General features: G+C 54.9%; 1 protein-coding gene across 2 annotated transcripts in view; it reads right to left on the bottom strand.

The window, feature by feature from the left end:
- The window catches only part of CREB3L1 (cAMP responsive element binding protein 3 like 1), a gene marked incomplete at its 3' end in the record, with an annotated part of 52,989 nt that extends 32,561 nt beyond the window's left edge, over positions 1-20,428 (bottom strand). For both annotated transcript variants that reach the window (XM_080703635.1, XM_080703636.1), the window contains exon 1: positions 20,195-20,428. In XM_080703635.1, the coding sequence (XP_080559761.1) occupies positions 20,195-20,296 (102 nt within the window). In that variant the 5' untranslated portion in view covers positions 20,297-20,428. The remainder of the gene's footprint in view (positions 1-20,194) is intronic.
- Positions 20,429-22,736: the final 2,308 nt, after the last annotated feature.

The following is a 22,736-nucleotide window of genomic DNA, read 5'->3' as shown; positions in this document are numbered from 1 at the left end:
TGTGCTTCAAAACAAAAAAATTTTAAAAGGATTGGATGTCTAGTTTGGAAGTAAAATGCCTCTGGGTTCAATCCCTAGTACTACCAAGAAAAAAAAAAAAAAGGCTCCCCTGGCCCAGGCAGTAATGGGCCGGGCTCGGTGACCTTGGCCAATCCCTCAGGCTGCTTGGGTCTGTTTCTGGGCTGCTCTGGTCCTTCACAGGCTCACATGAGGACTTAGAGAGTCTACGCCAACAAGCGTGCCTCCCAAAGGCACGCCTGCATTCTCTTTCTGGCATGTAGGGAGAGGACGATGTAGCGTGGGGGTGGGGGGGTCCCGAGGCCTCTGGGCCCTTCATCAGCACAGACTCCAGCTGTCCTCAAGCCTCCAGTATCTCACTTCCCAAGAGATTAGGCTCCCAAGCCCTGCTGCTTAGATTCAAAACCTGGCCTGGATACTTTCAGCTCTGACTCAGTGCTGTGTGAACGGGGTGGTGACTCATTAATGAATTATGAAACCAACTTAGTGGGTCATGACCAGATTTTTTTTTTAAATATATTTTTAAAATATTTACTTGACACATAATAATTCTGCATATTTATGGGGTACAGTGTGACATTTTAGTACATGTACACAATGTGTAGTGACCAGAGAAGGACAAATGGTATATTTATCACTTCAAATATTCATCATTTCCTTGTGTTAGGAACATTAAAAATTCTTTCTATTTATTTTGAAATATGCAACTAACTAGGCGTGGTGGCATATGCCTATAATCCCAGTACTTGGGAGGCTGAGATAGGAGGATGGTAGGTTCAAGGCCAAACTCAACATTTTAGTGAAGTCCCTCAGAAATTTAGTGAGACCTTGTTTCAAAATAAAAAATAAAAATGGACTGGGGGTATAGCTCAGAGATAGAATGCCCCTGGGCCCTACTCCCACCATATATATAGATATAGATATAGATATTTATTATTATTTTTTTTTTTTTGGTGGTACTGGGGGTGGAACCCAGAGGCTTTCTACCTCCGGGCTATACTCCCAGACCTAGTTTATATTTTACTTAGAAACAGGGTCTCACTAAGCAGCTGAGGCTGGCTTCGAACCTGTGGGATCCTCCTGTCTCAGCCTCCCAAGCCCGGGGATTACAAGCGTGCGCCACCACACCCAGCTACTCCCAGTATATTTAAAAAATACATTTAATTGTTGTTAGCCACAATTGCCCTACTGCGCTAGAGAACATTAAGGTTACTCCTCCTTCCCAGAAGTACCCCTGCAACCACTGACCACCCTCTCTTCGCCCTGCCTACCCAGACTGGTCCCAGCCTTTGGTAACCATTATTCTATACACTATCACACTTTTTTTCTTTTCTTCCTTTTTGTGTTTGTGTGTGTGGTACTAGAGATAGAACCTAGAGGCATCCTACCATTGAGATATACCCCCAGTTCTTTTTTTTTATTTTGAAACAAGGTCTTGGTGAGTTACTACTGCACACTGGCCTCAAACCTGCGATCCTCTTGTCTCAGCCTCCCATGTACTGGGGTTAGAGGCATTTTATGCACTATTTCTATGAAGTCGACTTGTAGCTTTTGCACATAAGTGAGACACATGGTATTGAGGAACAGAGCTTAAGAAAACAACAAGGACAAAACAAAACAAAAAATATATCAGAGCACACTGTATACAGCAAAGCTAAAGGCCTGGCAAGAATCTTGCCTGTGTTCGCATCACCTGTGTGAATTTGGTAATGGAACTTACTGAGACCCTGTTACACAACGAATACAATAGGGTTGGAGGTACAGGGTGTAGCTCAGAGGCAGAATGCTCACTCCCCAGTGCCCCCTCACACATTGTCACTATTGTTCGTTCATTGGTTATCAAATGAATGCATTTGTGGGTGGCCTGGAGACGGGGTAGGTGGCTGTGGGCCCTGGATTCCCACCAGGTGCATGCCTAAGGACTGTTTTCAGGGGATTGGTTCAAGGTCCAGAGTCACTGGGTGTTTGTGGCTGCAGTGTTAGGAGCCTATCCCAGGCCAGCAGGGATGAGCAGAAGCCTCTGCCTGAGAATAAGGTTCAGTGCCACGCACGCCAGGCGGTGAGCCTTGTGGCCTTGCTTCTTTTCCCCATAAGGGGAAAAGAATAGTTCTACTTCACCATGATGATTGAAGTCCGGCATGGTGGCACATACGTATAACCCCAGCACTTGGGAGGCTGAGATGGAGGGAATTCAGAGAGAGACCCTGTTTCAAAACAAACAAACAAAAATAGGGTGGGGGTGTAACTCAGAGATAGAATGCTCCTGGGTTCCATCCCCAGCACCACATACACACAAAAAAAGTTCATTACCTGCTTAGCACACACACACACACACACACACGAATGCTTAGTACTTATACTTCGAGTATAAGTACCTTTCAGTTGTTATTATCGTGGTACTGGAGATTGAACTCAAGGAGCGTTCTATCTCTGATCTACACCTCGACCCTCCCTTTTTATTTTTTGTTTTGAAACAGTTCCACTAAATTCGTGAGGATCTCGCTAAGGTGCTAAGGCTGGTCTTGAACCTATGAATTATTATTATTATTATTACCACAGCCTTTAAACTTTTGGCCACAGCAGAGCTGGGAGCCAATAGCGGGAGGTGGGTTTGGTGCTCCCCTTCAAACAAAGTGTGATGAGAGAATCCGGGACATAGTGAGCTCAGGAAGCCCACTGGCAGGGCCTCTCCCCGTTCCCAGTCTGCCAGAAGTCATAATCACCAGCCTACATTTTTGTTGTGGTATTTCCCAGAGTGCCCTCCTATGCATCATTTCACTTAATTTTTACAATTGCCCAGTGATAGAAGGAAGGTGCTTCTTTACATTTGACAGACAGGGAAACTGAGGCCTGGGAGCCCAGTGGAGCAGGAGGGACGTGCCCACAGTCCCCTCACTGCCAACCCTTTCCAACCACTGCACGCCTCCCCTGCGTTCCGTAACTGCTGGTTTGCCAGACTGTGGACTCCCTGAGGCAGGATCTGTGACTTGTCCCCCTGCTAGGCACTCATTAGATACTAGGGGAGCTTCTGGGCCTTGCACCCCAGAGGGCAATGCCAAAGGCACATCAACTGTCATCAAGGGGGTGGGGCAGCACCAGGCCACAGGCCTCAGCTGAACATGTCTTATTTATTTATTTTGGTACTGGAGATTGAACCCAGAGGGTTCTATCTGAGCTATACCAAGAGCCCTGTTTTATTTGACACAGGGTCCTGCTAAGTTGCCGAGGCTCTCACTAAATTGCTGCGGGTGGCCTTGGAAACCTCTCAAGTACTGGGATTAGGGGTGCACAACACATGCCTGGCTTGAATAACCAATTCCAGACAGAAGCCCCTCACCGGGCGTAACCCTCCTGCTAGCAACTACCCTGCTAACCCCCAGCCAGGGAGGTGCTGGCCCCACCCTGGACAGAGCAGCCAGCCCAGCTGGGGCGCTTCCGCCCTGCCTGGGCTCAGGGTCTCTCAGAGGCCTGCTGTGGGGCCCAGGGGAGGGGGCTGTGAGGAGGAGCACATGAGTCATGAGCTAAGGTATTTCTCCAGCAGCTGCTTCTCAGGCGATGATAAGGGCTTGCCAAGCCCCTTCTGCGGGGCCTGGGAGAGGAGAGGAGGCGCCTCCTCCAGTCTGGACCGGGGTCTCTGAGGTTTTATTTTCCATCCCTGAGCAGATGGCCAGGTTCTTCTCAAAGACCCTTTGGGATGACCACAGGAACCTGCTGAGGGAGCTCAGTACTGTTTTTCGGAGAAGCCCCCATCCCACCTGCAAGAAACAGCGGCCAAAGCCCAGCAGGATGGAGCTTCCAGAGTATTCCAAGCCAAGTGAAAGGGAGGGCAGCCAAGGGGCAGGCGGGTGGGGTGGAGGCCACTCGGAGGCTCCTGGTCGCCTCCTTCAAGGCTTCCTTAGGTGCTGGGTGGATGGGGGCATGTCTCACCGCCCCCAGGCCCACCTGCCCCCATGGGAGCAGTGCCATCAGGGTCTCCCCCTTAGAGCGCGGGGAGCCTTTCTTCCATCTGGTACCCAGCCTCTCAGTCAGTAGCTGCAGTAGCTGCAGAGAAAGTTCACCGTCCAACCTTCTCATCCCGTTTGCTAATAAGAAAACTGAGGTCCAGGGAGGGAGAGCCATCTAGCCAGGGTCGCACGGGGAGCTGGTGATAGTAAGGCCTGGATTTGTGCAGCTCTGGTGTTTTTCCCTGTGGTCTTCATTTCTTCCTCGGTACCCATCCCCCCATCCCGAGAAATCCCACTTTAGAGACTACGGACCTCCCTAGCTCCAGCCTGGCCCTTAATTCCATTTCCACTCCCAGCTAGTTAAAAAAAAAATAAAAATAAAAAAATAAATCCAGGCTTAGTTTATCTGATGGAAATTGGGGGTGGAGGGGAGAGGTTCGCAGGGGGTCGTGTGCCCCCATCCCGAGGGGGGACAGGGGTCCATTAGGGGTCAGCGTACTACGGGGGTGCCTTTCCGGGCCAGGGGGGTGGGAAGGCTGAGAAGGAGACGGTGTATTTCCCTCCTCATTAAGGACTTTTTCCTACAGTCTTGCCAATATAAGCGCCTTCTCTGCTGCCACGCGCAGCCCGCGCCGGCTCCACTCTCTAGGAGGAGAGGTCCCCCGCTCCCCGGCTCGCAGACCGCGCGCCCCTCCTCTCCGCAGCACCTCCTCTTGGCGTCGGGCTCCCGCCCGCCTTTAAAATGTTAAGAGACTCACCGCGTCCAGCCCGCAGCCAGCGGCCCCGCGGGGTTAAAGCCCTGGCGCGCTCGGACCGCCCGCGCCCGAATCCGGTCCTCTCATTGGTGAGAGCCGGGGAGCCCCTGGCCAATGGGAGGAGGCTGCGAAACTCCGCCCACCTCGGCGAGGAGGGCGCGCTGGCTCGCGGGGAGGAGGGTCCTCGCCTGGGAGGAGGGCTGGGCGCCCCAGTTCCCTTCCGCATCTGGGGGGAGGGCAGAAGTGGTAATCCCAAATGGTCTCAAACCCCTCATCAGTAGCATGGCCCCGCCCCAGGAGGAGGGGCCAATGGAGAGCGAGGGTCTCCTCCGCGGAGTCCCGATTCCAGAGGCAGCCGGGACCCAATTCTTAAGTCCCCTCGCTGCTCTCGCGGCTCTTGCCGCCCTTCCTCTTATGGGGCGCCCTGATGGGGCAGCCGCGTCTCTGTCCTGGTGGGGGAGAAGTGCTATTCGTGGGCCGTAAAAGGACTGACTGGCTCTGGGTTCTCTCTGCCCCTCCCTTTTAATTCCTCCATTGGGGTCAGTGCGGATTGGGCACAGCACTGGGGCGCTGCCTGCTGGATGTGCACGCGCGGGAGAGGGGTGGTCCCCGACCTGAAGCAGCCCGGGAGCACCCCCTTGCACCCGCCACTCACTCCAAGGCGCCTGCACCCGGGTCTCTGGATTCAGCCACTTCCCAGGCCCGGGCTGGTCCAGTCGGAGCTGGAGGGGTGGGGGAGCAGACGAGTGGGTCCAGGCTGAGCTGTGGGGTAAGGAGTGGGGGAAATCCCAAGCCGAACATTCCTTCCGAGAGAGTGAGTGAGCTCTGGGGCACATGGGAGGGGAGCCCTCTCACATCTCCCCCTTTCCTCCCCCGCAGTCACCCCTCCCCCAAACACACTGACCCACACATTCCTGGACGGTTACTCGTCCCATGGTCACTAGAAAATTGCCCCATTTCAAGCTGAAGGGCCACCAGTCTGAGTCACTGCTGTACCGCGCGCGCGCGCGCGCGCGCGCGCGTGTGTGTGTGTGTGTGTGTGTGTGTGTGTGTATGGTATTGGTCAAGAAGGGGGGGGGGAGTGGGTACCTGGATTACCAGGTGTTAAGCATCACCATCCAGGTTGTGTGTGGGGTTCAAAGAGCCCCAGAACTGGTCTTCCCCACAAGGATGTCCCAAGAAAGTGGAGAGGCACTGGACTCAGGGCCCAGGGGCCCCAGTTCAAGGCCCACTCTGAGACCTGGGCAGGCTCTGGCAGTGGTGCTTCTCTGGGCCTAGTTTCCTCATGGGTTACTGTAGTCCTGGTCCCCACTGCAGTGAGGAGCGGGGTAAAGTGAATTAGTCCCCAGAGAGTGGGCTTTTACATCCCCTCTCCCAGACTATGCACCACACAGCTGGGCTCCACATAGCAGAGATGCCTCTCTGCATGCCCTGTGTGCACACATGTGCCCTGGCTCTGCAGACATGGGCTGGGAGGGTCCTTCTACACAGAGAATCTCTGCTCCTCTGACATCACACAAAGAAAGATACTCACACCATTGACACACTCAGTTCCATGTACAGCCTTGCACAGGTGCTCACACATACACACAATTTCACAGGTTCACGTAGGTGCTGTCGGCCATGAACATAGACCTAGACAGGACACTCATCAGAGGTGATGGGACAGACTGATTCAGATTCACACAATGGGGCTGGAGGCGTGGCTCAGTGGTGGAGCGCTTGCCCCCTGCGAGGCTCCATCTCCAGCACTGCAAGAACAAACACAACAAATATGTGCACACACACACACACACACACACACACACACACACACCCATGCAGTCATCCAGACACAGGCTCACACGCAGTCATGGCCACAGTTTCACAGGAACACACGCAATATCTCACATGATCACAGAACTGAATGCTGACTGTGCCTGGGCCAGGCCACGTGCCTGGGATGAGAGTGTCACGTGAGCCCCCCTCCCCCCAGAGAGGGAGATTTGGGAGTCCCAGGCTTGCCTGCCCAGAGCTGGGACTGTGAGGGCTGGGACCAGAAGAGCAGCCAATATGGGGACTGAGCTTTCTGTGCCAGTGTGTGCCGGAGAAAGGGAAAGAGTGAGGGATGGGCAAGCTGGCACCCCCTGCAGGATGCCCGCATGCAGAACTGGTTGCTGGGGAGGGCGTGTGCTCGGTAGCCCCCAGCCCTGGAGGTCTAAGCCTCTGGTTCCCCTCCTCACACCAGTAACCCTGCCCTGACCAGGCCTCAGGTCCCTCAGGTTCTCTGCCAGCCCCTGGCATCTTCCGACCTGGCGGCCCATGCGCTGTGGCCCAGCCCTGGGGCAGGCGCCAGGCACCGTCTGGGCAGGAGGAAGCGATGGCAGCGGGTGCCGCCGCCCAGGGCTGGGATTAGCTGTGACTGGCTCCACGGAGGGCACAGCAGCCCCTGGTCTGGCTGCTGGAAGTGCTGGTCTATACCTAGTGGCCAGAGGATCCCTGCGGGACAGCTCAGGACACTGGAAACTGAGTGCCAGGGCTGGCACCGGGGCCTCTGGAAAATAAGAGCAACCCGTCGCATTCACGTATCCGTCATTCGCACAGTCTCTACCGAGCACCCACTGCGTGCCTGGAGGGGAACAGGCCCTATTCCTGCTCTCAAAACAATTGCTACCTACCAGGGTGGCACCCCACTAATGGAGGCGAGCCACGTCTGATCCCTCTCCAGAGATATATCAAGAGGGATTTTCTAGCCGGGCGTGGTGGTGCACACTTGAAATCCCAGCATCTGGGAGGCTGAGACAGGAGGATCACAGTTTGTGGACAGCCTCAGCTACTTAGTGAGGCCCTTCATAACTCGGTAAAACCCTGTTTCAAAATAAAGAATGGAAAATAGGGCTGGGGGTGTATCTCAGAGGTAGAAGGCACTTGGGTTCCATTTCCAGTACCGGGAAAAAAAGAGGGATTTTCTAAACTCTCAGATGATTGTATCATTCCCCTGCTCAGTGTCCACTGATGATGCCCAACCTTAGGATAGGGCTAAGTTCCTTATGACACGTGCATGTCGCCTGTCTTTGTTCAGTTCTGTGTGTGTGTGCGTGCGTGCGTGTGAGTGGTACTAGAGATTGAACCCAAGAGCATTTTTCTTTCTTTCTTTTCTTTTCTTTTTTTTTTTTTTTGGTGGTACTGGGGTTCCTGGAAGCCCTTCTACCTCCGGGCTACACTCCCAGACCCATTTTATACTGTTTTATTTGGAAACAGGGTCTCATAAGCCAGTGCAGCTGGCTTCGAACCTGCTCGATCCTCCTGTCTCCGCCCCCCAAGCGTGGGGATTACAAGCGTGAGCCACCACACCCGGCAGTATTTTTCTTCTGAGTGACACCTACCCTCACCCCATCTTTATTTTTTATTTTGAAACAGGGTCTCTCTAGGTGTCTGAGGGTCTCACTAAGTTGCTGAGATTGGCCTCCAACCTGTGACCCTCTTGTCTGGGATTACAGCCCCACCCCGCCCGGCTGCTGTGTTCAGTTCTTTCCCATTACCTCCAAAGCCTTGTGTGCTGGGGTAGGTCTCAGATGTTTGCTGACTGACTGACTGAATGAATGGTGAGTGAGGAAATGTGCCAGAGAACGACTGGGCAGAGGCCCTTGCTTCTGCCGCAGAGCCTTCAGGAATGACTGTCCTGAATTCTGCCCCCGTGCCAGCTTGCTCCTGAACCAGGCAGAGTTTCCATTTACCTGGACTCCTTCCCTCGGCTCCTCCCTATGGGGGCCTGTTGTACCCATTCTCCAGGTTTTCTTGTCCAAGGCCTTTTTTTTTGTTTTTAAGCCCCAACCAGACCAGTTGCCTGAGGTGCACAAAGCCTCCTCCGGGGGCTGGAGGAGCCACTGCAGGCTCAGGCCGGGCCTAAGGAAAAGCAGGGCTCAGGGGCCAGGCGTCCAGGGCTGCTCTTGGGGCCCTGGCCAGCTGGAAGACCTTCTGGGCTGGAGCCTGCCGCCCGGCTCTGGCTAGAGTTCCCTTGGCCTCATCCCTCTCCGTGGTGCGCTGAGCGTCGGGCCTCTGGCTTCCTCGCTGTCCCAGCCTGTCTGAGTTGTCTTTAGGTTTATTTTTGGAAGAAGTGGTAGTCTCTCTGCTTATTTACTGCCTTCCTCCAGGGAAGGTGTGGGACCCCTGGGCCCAGCTGGGGAACAGGCTGCAACTCCAGCCACTGGGGTCTGGACCTCTCTGGGCCTCCAAAGACACCCGCCCCACCAGATGCTCCAAAGCCAGCCGCCTCTGCCTCCTGCCCCCACCCAGTGTGTGACTAAGTCTGTCCTTGTCCTTCTTGAAGCATCGTGACGGCCAAAAGAAATCAGCACAATTTTAGAGCACCAATAGGTCCACCGCCTCTTAGCTGCAGGGGCAGTATGGCTCAGTGGTTACAAGCAAGGAAGTCAGACAGACCTGGTTCAACCCAGCTCTGCCACACGCTGTGTAGCCTTGGGTGGGTTACTCCATCTCTCTGAGCCTCAGTCTCAGCTGTGAAATAGAGGTACTTATATCCCAGTAGGTTGCTGTGAGAATGAAAGGAGAGAACTCTTTGCAAAGTGCTTTAAACAATGCAGGGCCTGTAGAAGGCTCTCATTCAATGCAGGTATTCTTATTATTTCATAGAAGGACCACAGGCCAGGGATGGGAGCGGACTTGAACAGGACCCCAGGGCTCAAGGTAATGGGTGCTTTGCAGAGCTGTTTGTTTGCTACCATCCTTCCAAGGGCAAGGGCGGGGCTGGCATTAGCGCAGAGAAGAACTGTCCTGAGTCAGTCAGATGGGCCCATGCGGGTCTGCACTGCCGGCCTCCCACCGCCCCGCGCAGGCCCACTCCCTGGGCCAGGCTTTTCCTCCACCTCCTGGGGACTCTGCCTTGGGCACTGAGGACAGGGCGGCAGGAGGAGGTGCCAGCACTCAGCCCCGAGGCTCGGGCGCATTGGCCCCCGGGGCCAGGGGACTCTGAGTGGGGAGTTCTGTGTCTTGACATCACAGAGTGGAGAAGCCGGGCCACAGCGCAGGCCAGCTGGGGCCCCTCCAGCGTCCAGATGTCTCAGGAATGTGCTGAGCTGGGAACTACCTCGCTCTCCCCGCCCCCAGCCCCGCATCCCCTCAGCGCTGCTGGGGCTCTGCCCCGCCCTCCCCCTCGGCCTGCCCCTCCCAGTCCTCCTGGGAGGCCTGGTGTCCTGGCCCCTCCCGCCCCTCCGCTCACTCTCAGTCCCCCGAAGGAGTGTCCAAGGCAGGAGCCCTTCCCCTTCTGCAGACCCCACGGTCGGGCTGAGGGTCGGGCTGACCGCGGAGGGTGGAGGGAGACGGGCGCCCCAGCTCACTGGGAGGGGAGAGTTCTGGAAGAGAGAGCGTGCCAGATCCCAAATGTGGAACTGATTTGCAGCCCTGGAGAGAAAAGGGAGAAAAGGGTGACGACTCTGGGGCGGCAGAGGGCAGGGCCGGGCCTCTTCTCTGCGGGGAGGATGAGAGGGGCTGGGGCATCCTGTCCCAGCGAGGTCTGGAGAACCCAGGAGGTCAGGTGCCAGGCTGGACTGGGCTCAGAAAGGGGGTGCAGATCCTTCAGGCCCCCCGGAATGAGCTAGACAGGCTATGTGTGACAGCCTGGGGTCCTGAGCTATTAGAGGGGGCAGGGGAACCCCAATAGGGTTCTGGGTTTGGGCCAGGAGGTAGGACACTGTTCGGGCTGGAGATCCCAGCCCCAGAGAGGGACAGGTGGTAGCTCTGAGAGGACGGAGCTGCCTTGGGCCTCCAGGGCCAGCTTGGCCCTGAGTGCCGGCTGGGGGAGGGGGGGGGGACAGTGCTCCTGACCCATCATGAGGGCCTGGGGTGATGTGAGAGAGAGACCTGGGGTGCCCGGCGCCTCAGGGAGCCACAGTCCTGTCTCCTGTGGCCTCTGATCATCTAGACAGGCTGAGAGCCGAGGCCCCATAATGGCCTGGAGACCGCCCAGCACCGAGATAGCTCAGATGAGCTGGAGACCACCACCACCTTGTCCAGCCCCGTACTATCACTGGGTCCCTCTTGCCTGCTGAAAACTCCCAGCTCCCTAGCACGGCGTTCAAGGCCTGTCCTAAACAGATCCCAACTTAACGCTACAGCAAAAGCCCCTCATCTCTTCCCCTAGCCCAGCTGGACTGGCCTTCGCTTCGGGGCTCCCTGTGTTGGGAATGCCAACACCCGCGTCTCCTTCCTACGCTGCTCGGCTCTCAGGTCTGGCTCACATGCCGCTTCACCAGGAAGCCTGCCCTGGTCGCCCAGCGCAGAGTCCTCGCCCTTGTGACCACCAAGGCTGCCGGTCACTGGTTAATATCATGCACTGGTTGGACTTTATGCACAGCGGGGCCCACCAATCTCTCTTCCTAAACTTTAACTGTTTGTTTGTTTTTGTTTTTGTTTTGCATTCCTGGAGATTGAATCCAGGTCCTATCGCATGTTAAGTAAGTGCTTTACCACTGACCTACACCCCCAGCCCTTTTAAGATTTTATTTTAATGTTCGGCACCAGTAATTGCAGTACTTGGGAGGCTGAGACAGGAGGACCTGAGGTTTGAGGCTAGTCTTCGCAACTTAGTGAGACTGTCTCAAAATTAAAAAAAAAAAAAAATAGGGCCGAGGGTGTAACTTATAAGTAGAATGCTACTGGGTTCAGTCTCCAGGAGGAAAAAAAGTTGTGTTTTTTTTTCTTTTGATACAGGGTCTTGCTAAATTGTCCAGGGTGGCCTTGTATTTGTGATCTCCCTGCCTCTGCTTCTCGAGTCTCTGGGATTATATGTGGATACCACTGTGTTTGGTTTAACTTTAAACTTCTTGAGGGCAGGATCTAGGACGTTTTATCCTTGAACCTTCTGTAGCAGCTCACAGGGCCCAGCATACAGCATGCCGGACAGCAATGAAGTGAATATTTATGTGCCAGGCTCTGCTCCAGTCCTTACCTGCAGGATCTCACGTGAGCAGCAGAAGATAAAACAGGCCGGGCGCAGTGGTGCACACCTGCATCCCAGTACTTGGAAGGCTGAGACAGGAAGATCAAAGGTACAAGGCCAGCCTCAGCAACTTAGTGAGACCTTGTTTCCAAATAAAAAAATCAAATCATCTGTCTGGTGATATAGCTCCAGGGTAGAATGCCCCTGGGTTCAATTCCCAGTGCCCCCTCCAGAAAAGATAAAATAGGTACTGTTAGAAATTCACTTAGTGGATAAGGAAGCTGAAACATGGAGTAGGTAAGTACCTGACCCAAGTTTGACCTACCAGCAAGTGGTTTATCTGCATTTGAACCTAGGCTGTCTCTCCCTCCCTCCTTCCTTCCTTCCTTCCTTCCTTCCTTCCTTCCTTTCTTCCTTCCTTTCTTTCTTTCTTCAGGACTCGGGATGGAACCCAGGGGCATTCTAACTCCAAGCTACACCCCCAGCCCAACTTTTCTTTATTCTTTATTTTGAAACAGGGTCTCACTGAGTTGCAAAGGGCCTCACTAAGTAGCTGAGGCTGGCCGCAAAAAAATTCTGATTGCGGAGTCTGGGCTGTTTTTGTTACTGTTTTCATGGCACTGGGGATTGAATCCAGGGGCATTCTACCTCTGAGCTACACCTCCAGCCCTATTTTATTTTTTATTTTGAAACAGGGTCTCACTAGGTTGCAGAGGCACTAAGTTGCTGAGGCTGGCTTCGAACCCGCGACCCCCTTGTCTCAGCCTCCCAAGTGTTAGGATTATAGGTATGCACCACCATGTCTGGATACAGCCCACGTTCTTAAGTGCCCACAACACACTGTTGTTGAAGAAACGGTCCCACTGTCCTCTCTACAGAGCCTTCCACAACACCTGGTAAAAGGCCAGGTACAAAACATAGGACCCACTCCAAGCACGGGGTCCACACCCAAGATTGCTCCTTCTCTGACCAGCATCCTCCTGGTGCCCATGACGCAAAGCCCTGAGCAGAGCCCTGGAGACTTTAAGTTTACCCACAGAAAAAGTCTTCCATCTGCAGAGAGCTTAGACAAATAGGAAAACAAGAGTCTTGAGATACAGGGCAGGGGAGGCTGGGACCCTCTCCAAGGGCAGCCCAGCGCCGAGGACCTTCCTTTCAGGCAACAACGATGACAGGATAAAAACAGCCACAGCGGCTGTTGTCTACAGAGGGTGTACTGCGCACCGGGCTCGGTGCTAGGCCCGTAACGAGAATTTCTAATTCTCATAATGCTATGTTTTGCTGTCTTCTTTATTTTTTGTTTCTTTTTGTGGTACTGGGGATTGAACCCAGGTGTGTTGTACCTCTGAGCTACACCCCCAGCTATTTTTATTTTTTTGTTTTGAAACAAGGTCTGGCTAGTTTGCTCAAAGTCTCACTGAGGCTGTTCTCAAACCTTCCATCCTCCTGTCTCAGCCTCCCAAGCTCTGGGATTATAGGCCTGTACCACCACACCCAGGCCTTCCTTACTTACGTAGGGAAGTACTTGGATTACAGGCATGTGTGCCACCATGCCCAGGTAAAATATTCCTTTTTAAAAAATCCATTAAAATCTGGGCATAGAGATGCACGCCTATAATCCCAGTTATTGGGAGGAAAAGACTGGAGGATTGCAGGTTTGAGGCCAGCAGGCTTGAAGATTGTAGGTTTGAGTTAATTTAGGGAGATCCTGTTTCAAAAAAAAAATAAGCTGGGCGTGGTGGCACATGCTTGTAATCCCAGCATTTGAGAGGCTGAGATCAGAGGATCGCGGTTCGCAGACAGCCTCAGTTACTTAGTGAGGCCCTCTGCAACTCAGTGAGACCCTGTTTCAAAATAAAAAATAGGGAAGGGGTATAGCTCAGAGGTTGAATGCCCCTGGGTTCCATCCCCAGACCCCAAAATAAATAAAATTTAAAAAAATAGGGTTGGGTGTGTAGCTTGGAGATAGACTAATGCCCCCGGGTTCAATACACACACACACACACACCCCCACACACACACACCCCAGTGATGCTGGGAGTGTGGAAGTACCCTTCCTTTTTTCAGGATCCTCCCACTCACCTATTCATCCCTCCAGCATCCCCTCCACTCCACCTGTCTTCCACCCATCCTTCCATCTGTCTACTCATTCACCCATCTCTCTCCAATCCATCATTCTTCCCTCTTCAGTCCTCCTTCCCTCCTTCTCTTCCACCCATCCATCCATCCATCTATCCATCTATCCAATAAATAAACATTTCTTGAGTCCTTAGTGATGATAGCTGTAGCTATGGAATAGCCCTAAATCATTGACTGACATTTCCTACCTTCGAGGAATCCTTAGTCTAGTTCTATAATGAGGAAGCCAAGGCCCAAGAAAGGGGAAGTGTCCTGCACCAGCTCAGACCGCGAGTTAGGGTGAGAGGCGACCTGTGCGGGGAGGCTGGGGCCTGCGGCTGCCTGGGGCTACCTCCTGGCTCTCCGTGAGGGCCTGCAGGGCCTGCCTCACTCCCCTCCGCTTTCATTTTTCTTATTCTGTTGGAAGCGGTTGGGAAAGAATGACTGCTGCTGTCCAGCTGTTGTGTGGGACCACATATCCCAGCCCAGATGTGTCAGCCTCTGTGATGGGTGAAACGGTCTCTGGGCTGAGAGCGGAGGACTGTGGACACAGCAGCAAGGCCTCTGTCCCTACAGAGCCGGGGAGGAGGCTCGGGGAAGCCCACTCAAGCCCTGGCTGTCAGGCTGACCTCATTGATAATATGGTGTGTCTAGGCCCTGGGGATCAGGATCTTTGGATTTCCAAGGAAATCTATACCTTTGCCATATTTCCTTTGAGGGTCAGAGTTCTGGGCCATATCCTGTCCCTCCCACCTTCTCCTGAACCAGACACTTCCACCTCAGTTTCCTCGATCCTGGCCCAGGGTTCTGCCACTCACGTTGGCCTCCCCTGGCCTGCTCCGGGGGTTACACAGAGTTCCAGCCAGAGCAGTGCTCACGGTCTTGACTAAACCCCACCCAAATCTTCCTCTTCTCTCCTGCCCCCTGGAGTGCGGAGATTTCCAGAAGAACAGCCTGTTCTCCAGCATCTGGAGCTGGTTTCTTGAGGGAGGTTCAAAGGCAAGCCAGGTCCTAGAGAGAGATGCTCTGGGGGAGCCTGGGTACCAGGACTTGCGGGAGGCATGAGAGGGGAGGAAAGAGGCAGGAAGGGCCCTTTACAGAGTCGTGGGAAGTGCTGGGAGTAGCAGAAGGACTGAGGAGCAGCCTCCAGGGGTGCACATGAGAAGAGGGAGGGGGATGGGATGTGTCCAAGAGCCCTGGCTCTGTCCCTCACGCACTAGGCATCCACCATGCCCCAGTGGTGTAAGTGGGTGAGGGTGAAGGCCGGGCCCCTCTGCTAGCCGACCTCCTAAGCTTCCCTTGCCTTGGACAGCAAAGCTCAAACCAGAAGTTTCTCTCTTCTTGGCTCCCTCCTCAGGATTCCTGCCCCTGGACAGAATTAACAGGAGCCCCTTCTCTCTAAGCCTCGGTGTGCTCCTCTGCATAAGGAAGGAGGCAGTGTCGGTCCTGTCTGCAGAACTGCCCTCCAGTAACTCCTTTGCCACTAGGGATGGGTGAAATTGGAGCAGGGGTGTGGAGGTCACTTGGAAGAGACCTTCTGTGGCCTCTGTCTCTGCTCAGCCCCCTCCCCACAGTCCACTCCATCACGGCGCCCACCGTGGTGTCCACGCACTGTGTGGCTGTCACTGGGATGTGAGTAGCGGCCCTGGCACCTGCGCAGGGGCCCTTTAGTGGCCAGTTGTTGGAGAAATGAATGTACATCTTAGTGAATGGGCAGCGGCCCTGAGCTGGTCCAGGAGGGTAGCGGTGGGAGGACCTCACAACAGACTGGGGAGCAGTCAGCACTTCTTTGGGCCCAGAGTCCTCACTACCCTCAGCGTTGGCCAGAGCGAGATCCTGAAGACTCCAGGGTCCCTTCTGGAACTGTCAGCATACGCCTTGACCTCTCTGGTCTGTTTTGTTGTTTTAACCACTTCCCCTTCCACTATAGGGGAAATTGTTAAAGGTTATTTTCTCTGCAAACACAGTAAATCCTTAAATAGAGCAAAGTCCTCTACAATGTGACCCAAACTTGGCTCCTGCTCTATGCCAAGGCCCCATCTCAAACAAAAGGGGGCCGACCTCCTGTCTCTGGGGGTACAGGGGCAGCAGTGGCTCCCCCGGGCCCCCAGCTCCGCCTGCACTGCGTGGGGGCCACAGCCTTGACTTTTGTGTTCTCAGTGATAGACCACCTGAAACACATTGCTTTTTACCAAATCTACAGAAACACAACTCATGTTTTACACAGTTTGCAAATTGTAGACTTGGCTTATGGCACGATAGTGGAATTTTACTATATCCAGCACTTATTTCGTGTCATGATACTATGCTAGGTCTTTGGTGATGCATGGAATTGACATGATCTCTGCTCTTATGGAACTTACTTTCTCCTGGAGGAAACAGACAATAAGTCAATAAAATAGCTGCAAACTGGGATAAGGGCTATGAAGAAATCAAAGGACTAAAACGGAAAATAACTGGGGGTCCTACTGGAAGTGGTTGGGGAGGCCCCCTTGAGAGGTGACATCTGAGCTGAGACCAGGAGGCTGAGACAGAATGAACTGGGGGAAGCATTTCAGACCGCAGGAAGCATGTGTAAAGGGCCTGAGGCAGGACCAGGAAAGGCCTAGTTTGAAGCTGAGTGAGTGTGGATTGGGGAGTCCTAGAACATGCTAAAGAAGAAAACAGTGAGACGGATGGAAGCTCTGGAGCCATGCTCAGTAGGAAAGTCTGAACCACAAATTCAAATTCTCTATGGGTCAGTCAGCCCTAGACTGCCCCTAGATCAGGAGAGCTGTAGGCCTGTGCCACAGGCTGGGACAACTCCAGGCGATTGCAGCTCTCAAGAAACCACAGCAGAGACAGTGGGGGCTGATGACTGGGAGAGCAGATATGCTTCTGCAACCTCTCCCCTTGAAAAATGTGGAGTCTGGCCTGGGCCCCATCCATCCATCCATCCATGCACCCCTGGGGGCTGCAGCTTATCCTAGTAAGCACTGTGCTAGCCGGGTATAGAGCTGTGGACACAACAGACTAAGCCCCTGACCTCCAAGAGCTTGTTCCTTGAGGGGGGAGCAGACACAAAATGTGCCCCCCAGCCCCAAACTCAGTGTTTCGGTGGAGGAGTGTCTGGGGAAGCTTCCCTTTCTAAGAGCCCAAGAACTGAGTCCTCCCTTAGCTCTTCTTCATCCAGTCTTTCCTTGTAAATTCTACTCGGAGACCAGAGTGGCTTGGCTCTTCTGTCCTCTTTCCTGTTGTGAGAATTTAAAGAGAAACACACACACACACACACACACACACACACACACACACACACACACACACACCTCCCCTTTTGAGGGCTATAAAAGGCCCACCCACATAGGCACATTCAAACACACATACTTCTCTAATCTCCCTAAACCTCCGCTGGCTGGCCGGCCTGGCGTGGGGGCGGCCCTCTGCCCTCCCAGTGGCTCAGGCGAGGCCAGGCTGGGGATCTGGGCAGCAGCCTAGTCCCTGGGCCCCTGTCCTTCCCACACCTGGCCTCCCCAGCTGGGAGGTGAGTGCGTGTGCTGGGCAAACATCCTTGCGGCTTCCTGCTGCGCCCCTCTGAGACAACAGAGCTCTTCTTCCTCTTCCTCCTCCTGCCACACCCTCCAGCTGGAGCTCCTCTGGGATCCCCAGCCAGCTCCCTCTAGAAAAGCCAGCCATCCCTTTCCCTTGGCCAGAAGAAGGAGGTATGACGCGCACAGAACAGACCTGCTGTCTTTCTAGAGCCATGGCCCTCTCTGGTCTTCTTTCCCAGCCCTCTGAGCCCAGACCCTCTCTCCTGCATGCAGAGGGGCCTGAGGGACTGATCACAGGGTTCAGAGGAAGAGGGCTCCAGGATCACCCCATCAAGAACTGTGGGAGAGGGGGCAGGGGCAGGGAGAAGCCCCCACATCGGTCAGGAAGGGCAGTGCTTCCGGGGGCGTCTGGGAATCACATCAACAGGACCGCAGCAACATGAAGGTCTCAAGGAAGAAAGGCCGAAGCACCTCAGCCACCTGCAAACACACCTGCTTCCGCTGCAGCCCCGCAGGCTCCTGTCGGCCCCAGAGCATGCGTGTCCCTTACATGGCACTTGCTGTGGGAAGCCACAGAGCACATAGGTCTCCACGTGTCTTAGTGGCTTGTGTCTGGGTTTTTAAGAAGGCTAGTGAAGACACTGCTCTGCATGTTTCAGACAGACAGCAACCCTTCCCATCCTCACCTGGGAAACAGGACACATTTTGCTGTCCTCCCACAGAATGAAGGAGTTGGGGTGGAGCTGCTATAGGATCCCCATTGGAAGGGAGATGGAGATGGAAGGCCCAGAGAAGGAATGTGCCCTGCTCAGGGTTGGCCAGCAACTCCTGGTGGAATGGCTCTCACTGTCACCCCCATCCAATCTCTGGAACAAGTCAGCCAGGGTCTCTGACACGCCAGGTCTTACGCTATGTTAATCTTTCCACTAAACGTTTCACCAAGTCTCTACGACAATGCCATAGGGAAGGTTCTGATATCCCTGTTTTTTTCAGATGAGGAAACCAAGGCCCAGAAGAAAAGTCACTTGTCTGAATGGCCCAGCTGGTGGGTTGCAGAAACACAGCCAGACCCAAACGTCCTGATTCCAACCTAGCCTGGGAGGTGGTTCTCTGTCCTTGGAGAAGCCCTCTCCTCGCCCCTGCCTCACCTGGCCTTGCGAAGACTCCGAGCAAGAGCATCCCCGGCAGGGCTCTCCCTCCCTGGGGTCTGATCTCATCTGGGCTCCTTCCCTGTGCTGGACCGGGGCCCAGAGGAGCAGCTGGGGATGCAGGGCTGAATGGAGCAGCAGGAGGAGGCTGTGAGCGGGCGGGCAGGCAGAAGAATTCATTCAGAAGAAAGCCCAGCTCAGAGCAGCCAAGGGCTGGAGGAAGCTCGCAGGAGCCCTACTGCGCCCCTTGACCATGAAGGTCTGAGCTCACAAAAGCCCCCTTCCCGCTGACCACAATCTTTCAGAGCTCCAAGATCCCCTAAACCCTGTTGCTTTATGCCTAGGAACTGTGCCAGAAACATCCTTCCAAAGACTTGATCCAGCCTTGCCCCATTTTACAGACAAGGAAACTGAGGCCTGGAGAGGCGAGCTGGGGGCACCGTGCAAGCTCACAGAGGAAGCAGGGCCAAGGCTAGATCCCAGTTCTCTCTGCTCTCAGTGGAAGCCTTCTCCTCATCCTTGGCCTGTCTGCCTGACTGGGATCAGGGGTCTTCCTCAGAAAGCAGGTGGCCTGGATGGGCTCCTTAAGGGGGACCATGTCTCCCTGACTCAGGTTCCTGTCCCTTGGTGGCTGCCCACAGCAATCTGGCTGCGTGGGGCAGTTTATGTGAGTGTGAGATACCCAAGTCCTCCAAGCACTTGGCTCTTGCTGGCCAAGTTGATCCTGGTCCCTGGAGGTAGACGCCTGCAGGTGAAGACCCTCACGGATGCTTGACCAGGTGTATATGTGTGTGTGTGTGGGGGGGGGAGGCTGCATACAGTTGGTGGTTCGCTGCATGGGGGTACCATTAGACTACTCAAGCAGCCCCTTGTTTCTCAGGAACAGGCCCTTCAGAACCCCAAATATTTCTTCCCTTATTAAGCCCATGCCCCTCCCCCATCGAGGCCTTAGGGAGGGAGGAAAGAAAAGAGAGACAGCCACGTTTCCTTAGGGAGGAAGGGGAAGAAAAAGGGGAGAAAGACAAGCTCGGGAACGGAGACAGTCGCAGGGAGAGATACAGAGTCAGCAGAGACACGAGGAGAGACCAGGGGAACCGAGAGACAGCGGGACCTGGAGACTCCCAGATGGAGGGAAAGAAAGGACTCTCTACTGACCTCGCCCGGTGCTGCCCCGAAGCGCCCTGAGCCTCGTTCAGGTCGCTCTCTGGGAGTTCTCGGCCGACTCCCCGGGGCGGTCAGGGCAGCACCCCTAAGTTTCTGGGTTGGCTCAGGACGAGGGTCTGGCGCTGACCCCTAGGAGCGGCGGGTCTCTGGCCCTCTGAACGCTCCCCTGTGCGCCCCCCAGCGGAGACCCAGCAGCCGAGCCACGGAGGCCCAGGAAGGAGCGGCGCCACTTAGCGCCAGACCTGGTCCCAGAACCCTGGGGTGGGCGAGGGGCAGCGGGGGCGTCTCCAGAGCTCCCCGCTCCTCCAGGTCCCCTTCGATTAGAAGGCGGCGGCCAGTGCCTGCGCCGACAGAGCCCCCGGAGCGCGCGCCCTGGCCCAAGCTCCAGCCTCGGCTCCAGGCTTCGGGTCTGAGGGAGGTGTCGACCGACCCGGCCCCCCACCCCGGCGCTCCCAGCACGCGCGCCTGCAGGAGACCCTGCCCCAACCCCTCTCCCGCTTCCGCCCAGAGGATGGGTAGTTCGGTCTTTCTGGGGGCCCGGGGGCGCGAGTTGTGCCGCGGGGAAGGAGACCCTTCATCTTACCGCATTGTTGAGGAAATCCGACTCGTTCAGATCCCCCAAGTCCAGGAAGCTGGATCCGGGGAACAGCCTGTCGGCCGGGAAGGGTTCCAAGACCGCGTCCATGGCGGCGGGCTCGGGACCCCTGGCTGGGCGCCCTCACTCCAGCGCGGAGGCGGCCGGCCCGGGTCGGGGCGCGGGGTTAGGGCAGCGGCGCGGCGCGGGCTGGGCGCGGGGCCCCGGGGCGCACGGTGGGCATGTAGCCGACTCCTCCTCCAGCTCCTCCCGGGGCACAGCTGCCTTCCATGGGGCGCCCGGGGGTGGGGCTGGCGGCTGGAGGAGCCCCCGGGCCGGGGGGAGCCGGGCGGGGGAGCTGAGCGCTCCCCCGAGACTGGTGGCCGCCGGCGCCGCGCTCCCTCCGCGTCTCCTCCGCACCGCTGCTGTCACTTTCCTCGGTGAAACCGGGACCCCGGGCTGGTTAGCCTAGCTGGCCCGGGCGCCACGCCCCCACATCAATATTCACACACTCCATATTAATGAGAAGAGGGCGTGGCCTGGGATTCGTCCCTCCCCTTTTAAAGTGACACCCCACAAGCTAGTCTTTCTTGCTAGTCTCTGGCGGCTCAAAGAAGGAGCTTAAAGCCGCGTCGTCCTGGGACCCAAGATAACAGGGTTCCTGAAACGTTACCAATCACGAACCAAAAACTTTTTGAGAGCAATTTCCATACTTCCAGCCTCCTGTTAAGGCTTGAAAGGGAACACACACACACACTCATTCACACTCTCTCTCTCTCTCTCTCTCTCTCTTGTTTGCTTTTTTTTTTTTTTTTTTTTTTTGAGGGTCTGGGAATGAAACCCAGAGGCATTGACCGAGCTACATCCCCTGCCCTATTTTTTTTTTATTCTTTATTTTGAAACAGGGTCTCACTAAGTTGCAGAGGGCCTCACTAAGTAGCTGGGGCTGGCTACGAACCGTGATCCTTTGGTCTCAGCCTCCCAAATGGTGGGATTACAAGCGTGTGCCACGCTCCCGGCTTCTTTTCTTTTTTTGGTTCTGTGGTTTGAACCCAGGGGCACTCTACCTCTGAGCTACTCCCCCAGCCCTTTAAAAAAAAAATTTTTTTTTTTTTTTGGAAACAGTGTCTCACTAAGTTGATGAGTTTCCTAAATGGCTGAAGCTGGTCTTGAACCTGTGATCCTCCTGTCTCAGCCTCCCAAGTGCTGGGATTATAGGTGTGTGCCACTACACCTTGCAGGGAACTCCATTTCACAGGCTCCTTGAAGGGGAGATTTTCAGCTTTTTAACACTCATCTCAGGCTTCCTCCTCCAGGAAGCCTTTGCTGAAGCCTCCACTGAAGCAGGTGTTCCCCCTACCACGCATAGGACATGTGAGATGTGGTCCTTGTTGGCTCATGTGTCTGCAGCCCCACAGACACATGGACGAGACTCTGAGACTCTTCAAGGCAGGAACTGTACCCAGCTTCCCTGTGTGTAGAAAGGACTGCATGAACAGCAAAAGATGAGGCAAATACCCCTTTTCTCCTGGACCAGGAAGCGGGTGAGCCTGTGTGCCGGCTGACTGCTCACTCCACAGGCACCTGACGCTCCTGGGCCCCCTGGATCCATTACCAAAGAGGCCCGCTCCTGCCTACAACTTAATCTCTTGAAAGGTCTGATAAACAGTCATCAAGCACCTGAGCAAATGGAAGGGGTTCAGAAAGGCACACCCTGGCTCTCGGAGAGCTGGGCCCACTGTTTCCTGCCCAGACGTCATTAATAGGATTAAGTGTGTCCTCCTTGTTTGGGTAATGAGCCCAGGAGCCAGAGGCCTTTAAGAAGTAGAGATGTCATAGCAGCTAAGCCGTGGCTCTCTCGTGCCAAGATGGGAGAAGGCCCTGTGACAGTCAGTGTTTGCTAGCCTAAGGCAGGTAGGCAGGTGGCTTTCCTCCCATTTCAAGACCCAGTTGATACTCTTTTTTTTTTTTTTTTTTTTTTTGCAGGCACTGGGATGGAACTCAGTTCTTCCTGGGCCCTCAGGGACTTCAGCTGAGGAACCTGGAGAACCCAGTAGCATTCTATCTCCAAGCTACATCCCCAGCCCTACTTTTTTATTTCTTATTTTGAAACAGTGTCTCACCGAATTGTAAAGGGCCTCACTAAGTAGCCGAGGCCGGCCACCAACCACGATCCTCCTGTCTCAGCCTCCCCAATGCTGGGATTACAAGCGCGCCACCACATCCGGCTGTCAGTTGACACAGTTCTGGAGAGTGAAGTTCCGACCCTCCGGGCTGTCACAGGACTGTTAGCTTCCAGGCCTTGCTCAAGCCTTCTCCTGAGAAGCTGGGATTGTAGCCATGCTCCTGTTCAGCAGCATAGCAATGCTAAGAAGCCAAGCTAGGCCCAAAAGAAACCTCTTAGAAACCAGGCAGGGCGCTGGGTAAGGAGAGACAGGGAGAGACAAAAAACGGCGGAGGTAGAATTAGGGGGCTGGGGGCAGGGGTAATTCCTCCAAGTGCATCACTAAGGACCCCGCTGAGAATGTGGCTGATACCTCTCAGGGCCAGA

Source organism: Muscardinus avellanarius (assembly GCF_963383645.1).
Source record: "Muscardinus avellanarius genome assembly, chromosome: 1".
Lineage (NCBI taxonomy): Eukaryota > Metazoa > Chordata > Mammalia > Rodentia > Gliridae > Muscardinus > Muscardinus avellanarius.
This window is presented reverse-complemented; position numbering and strand designations above follow the sequence as displayed.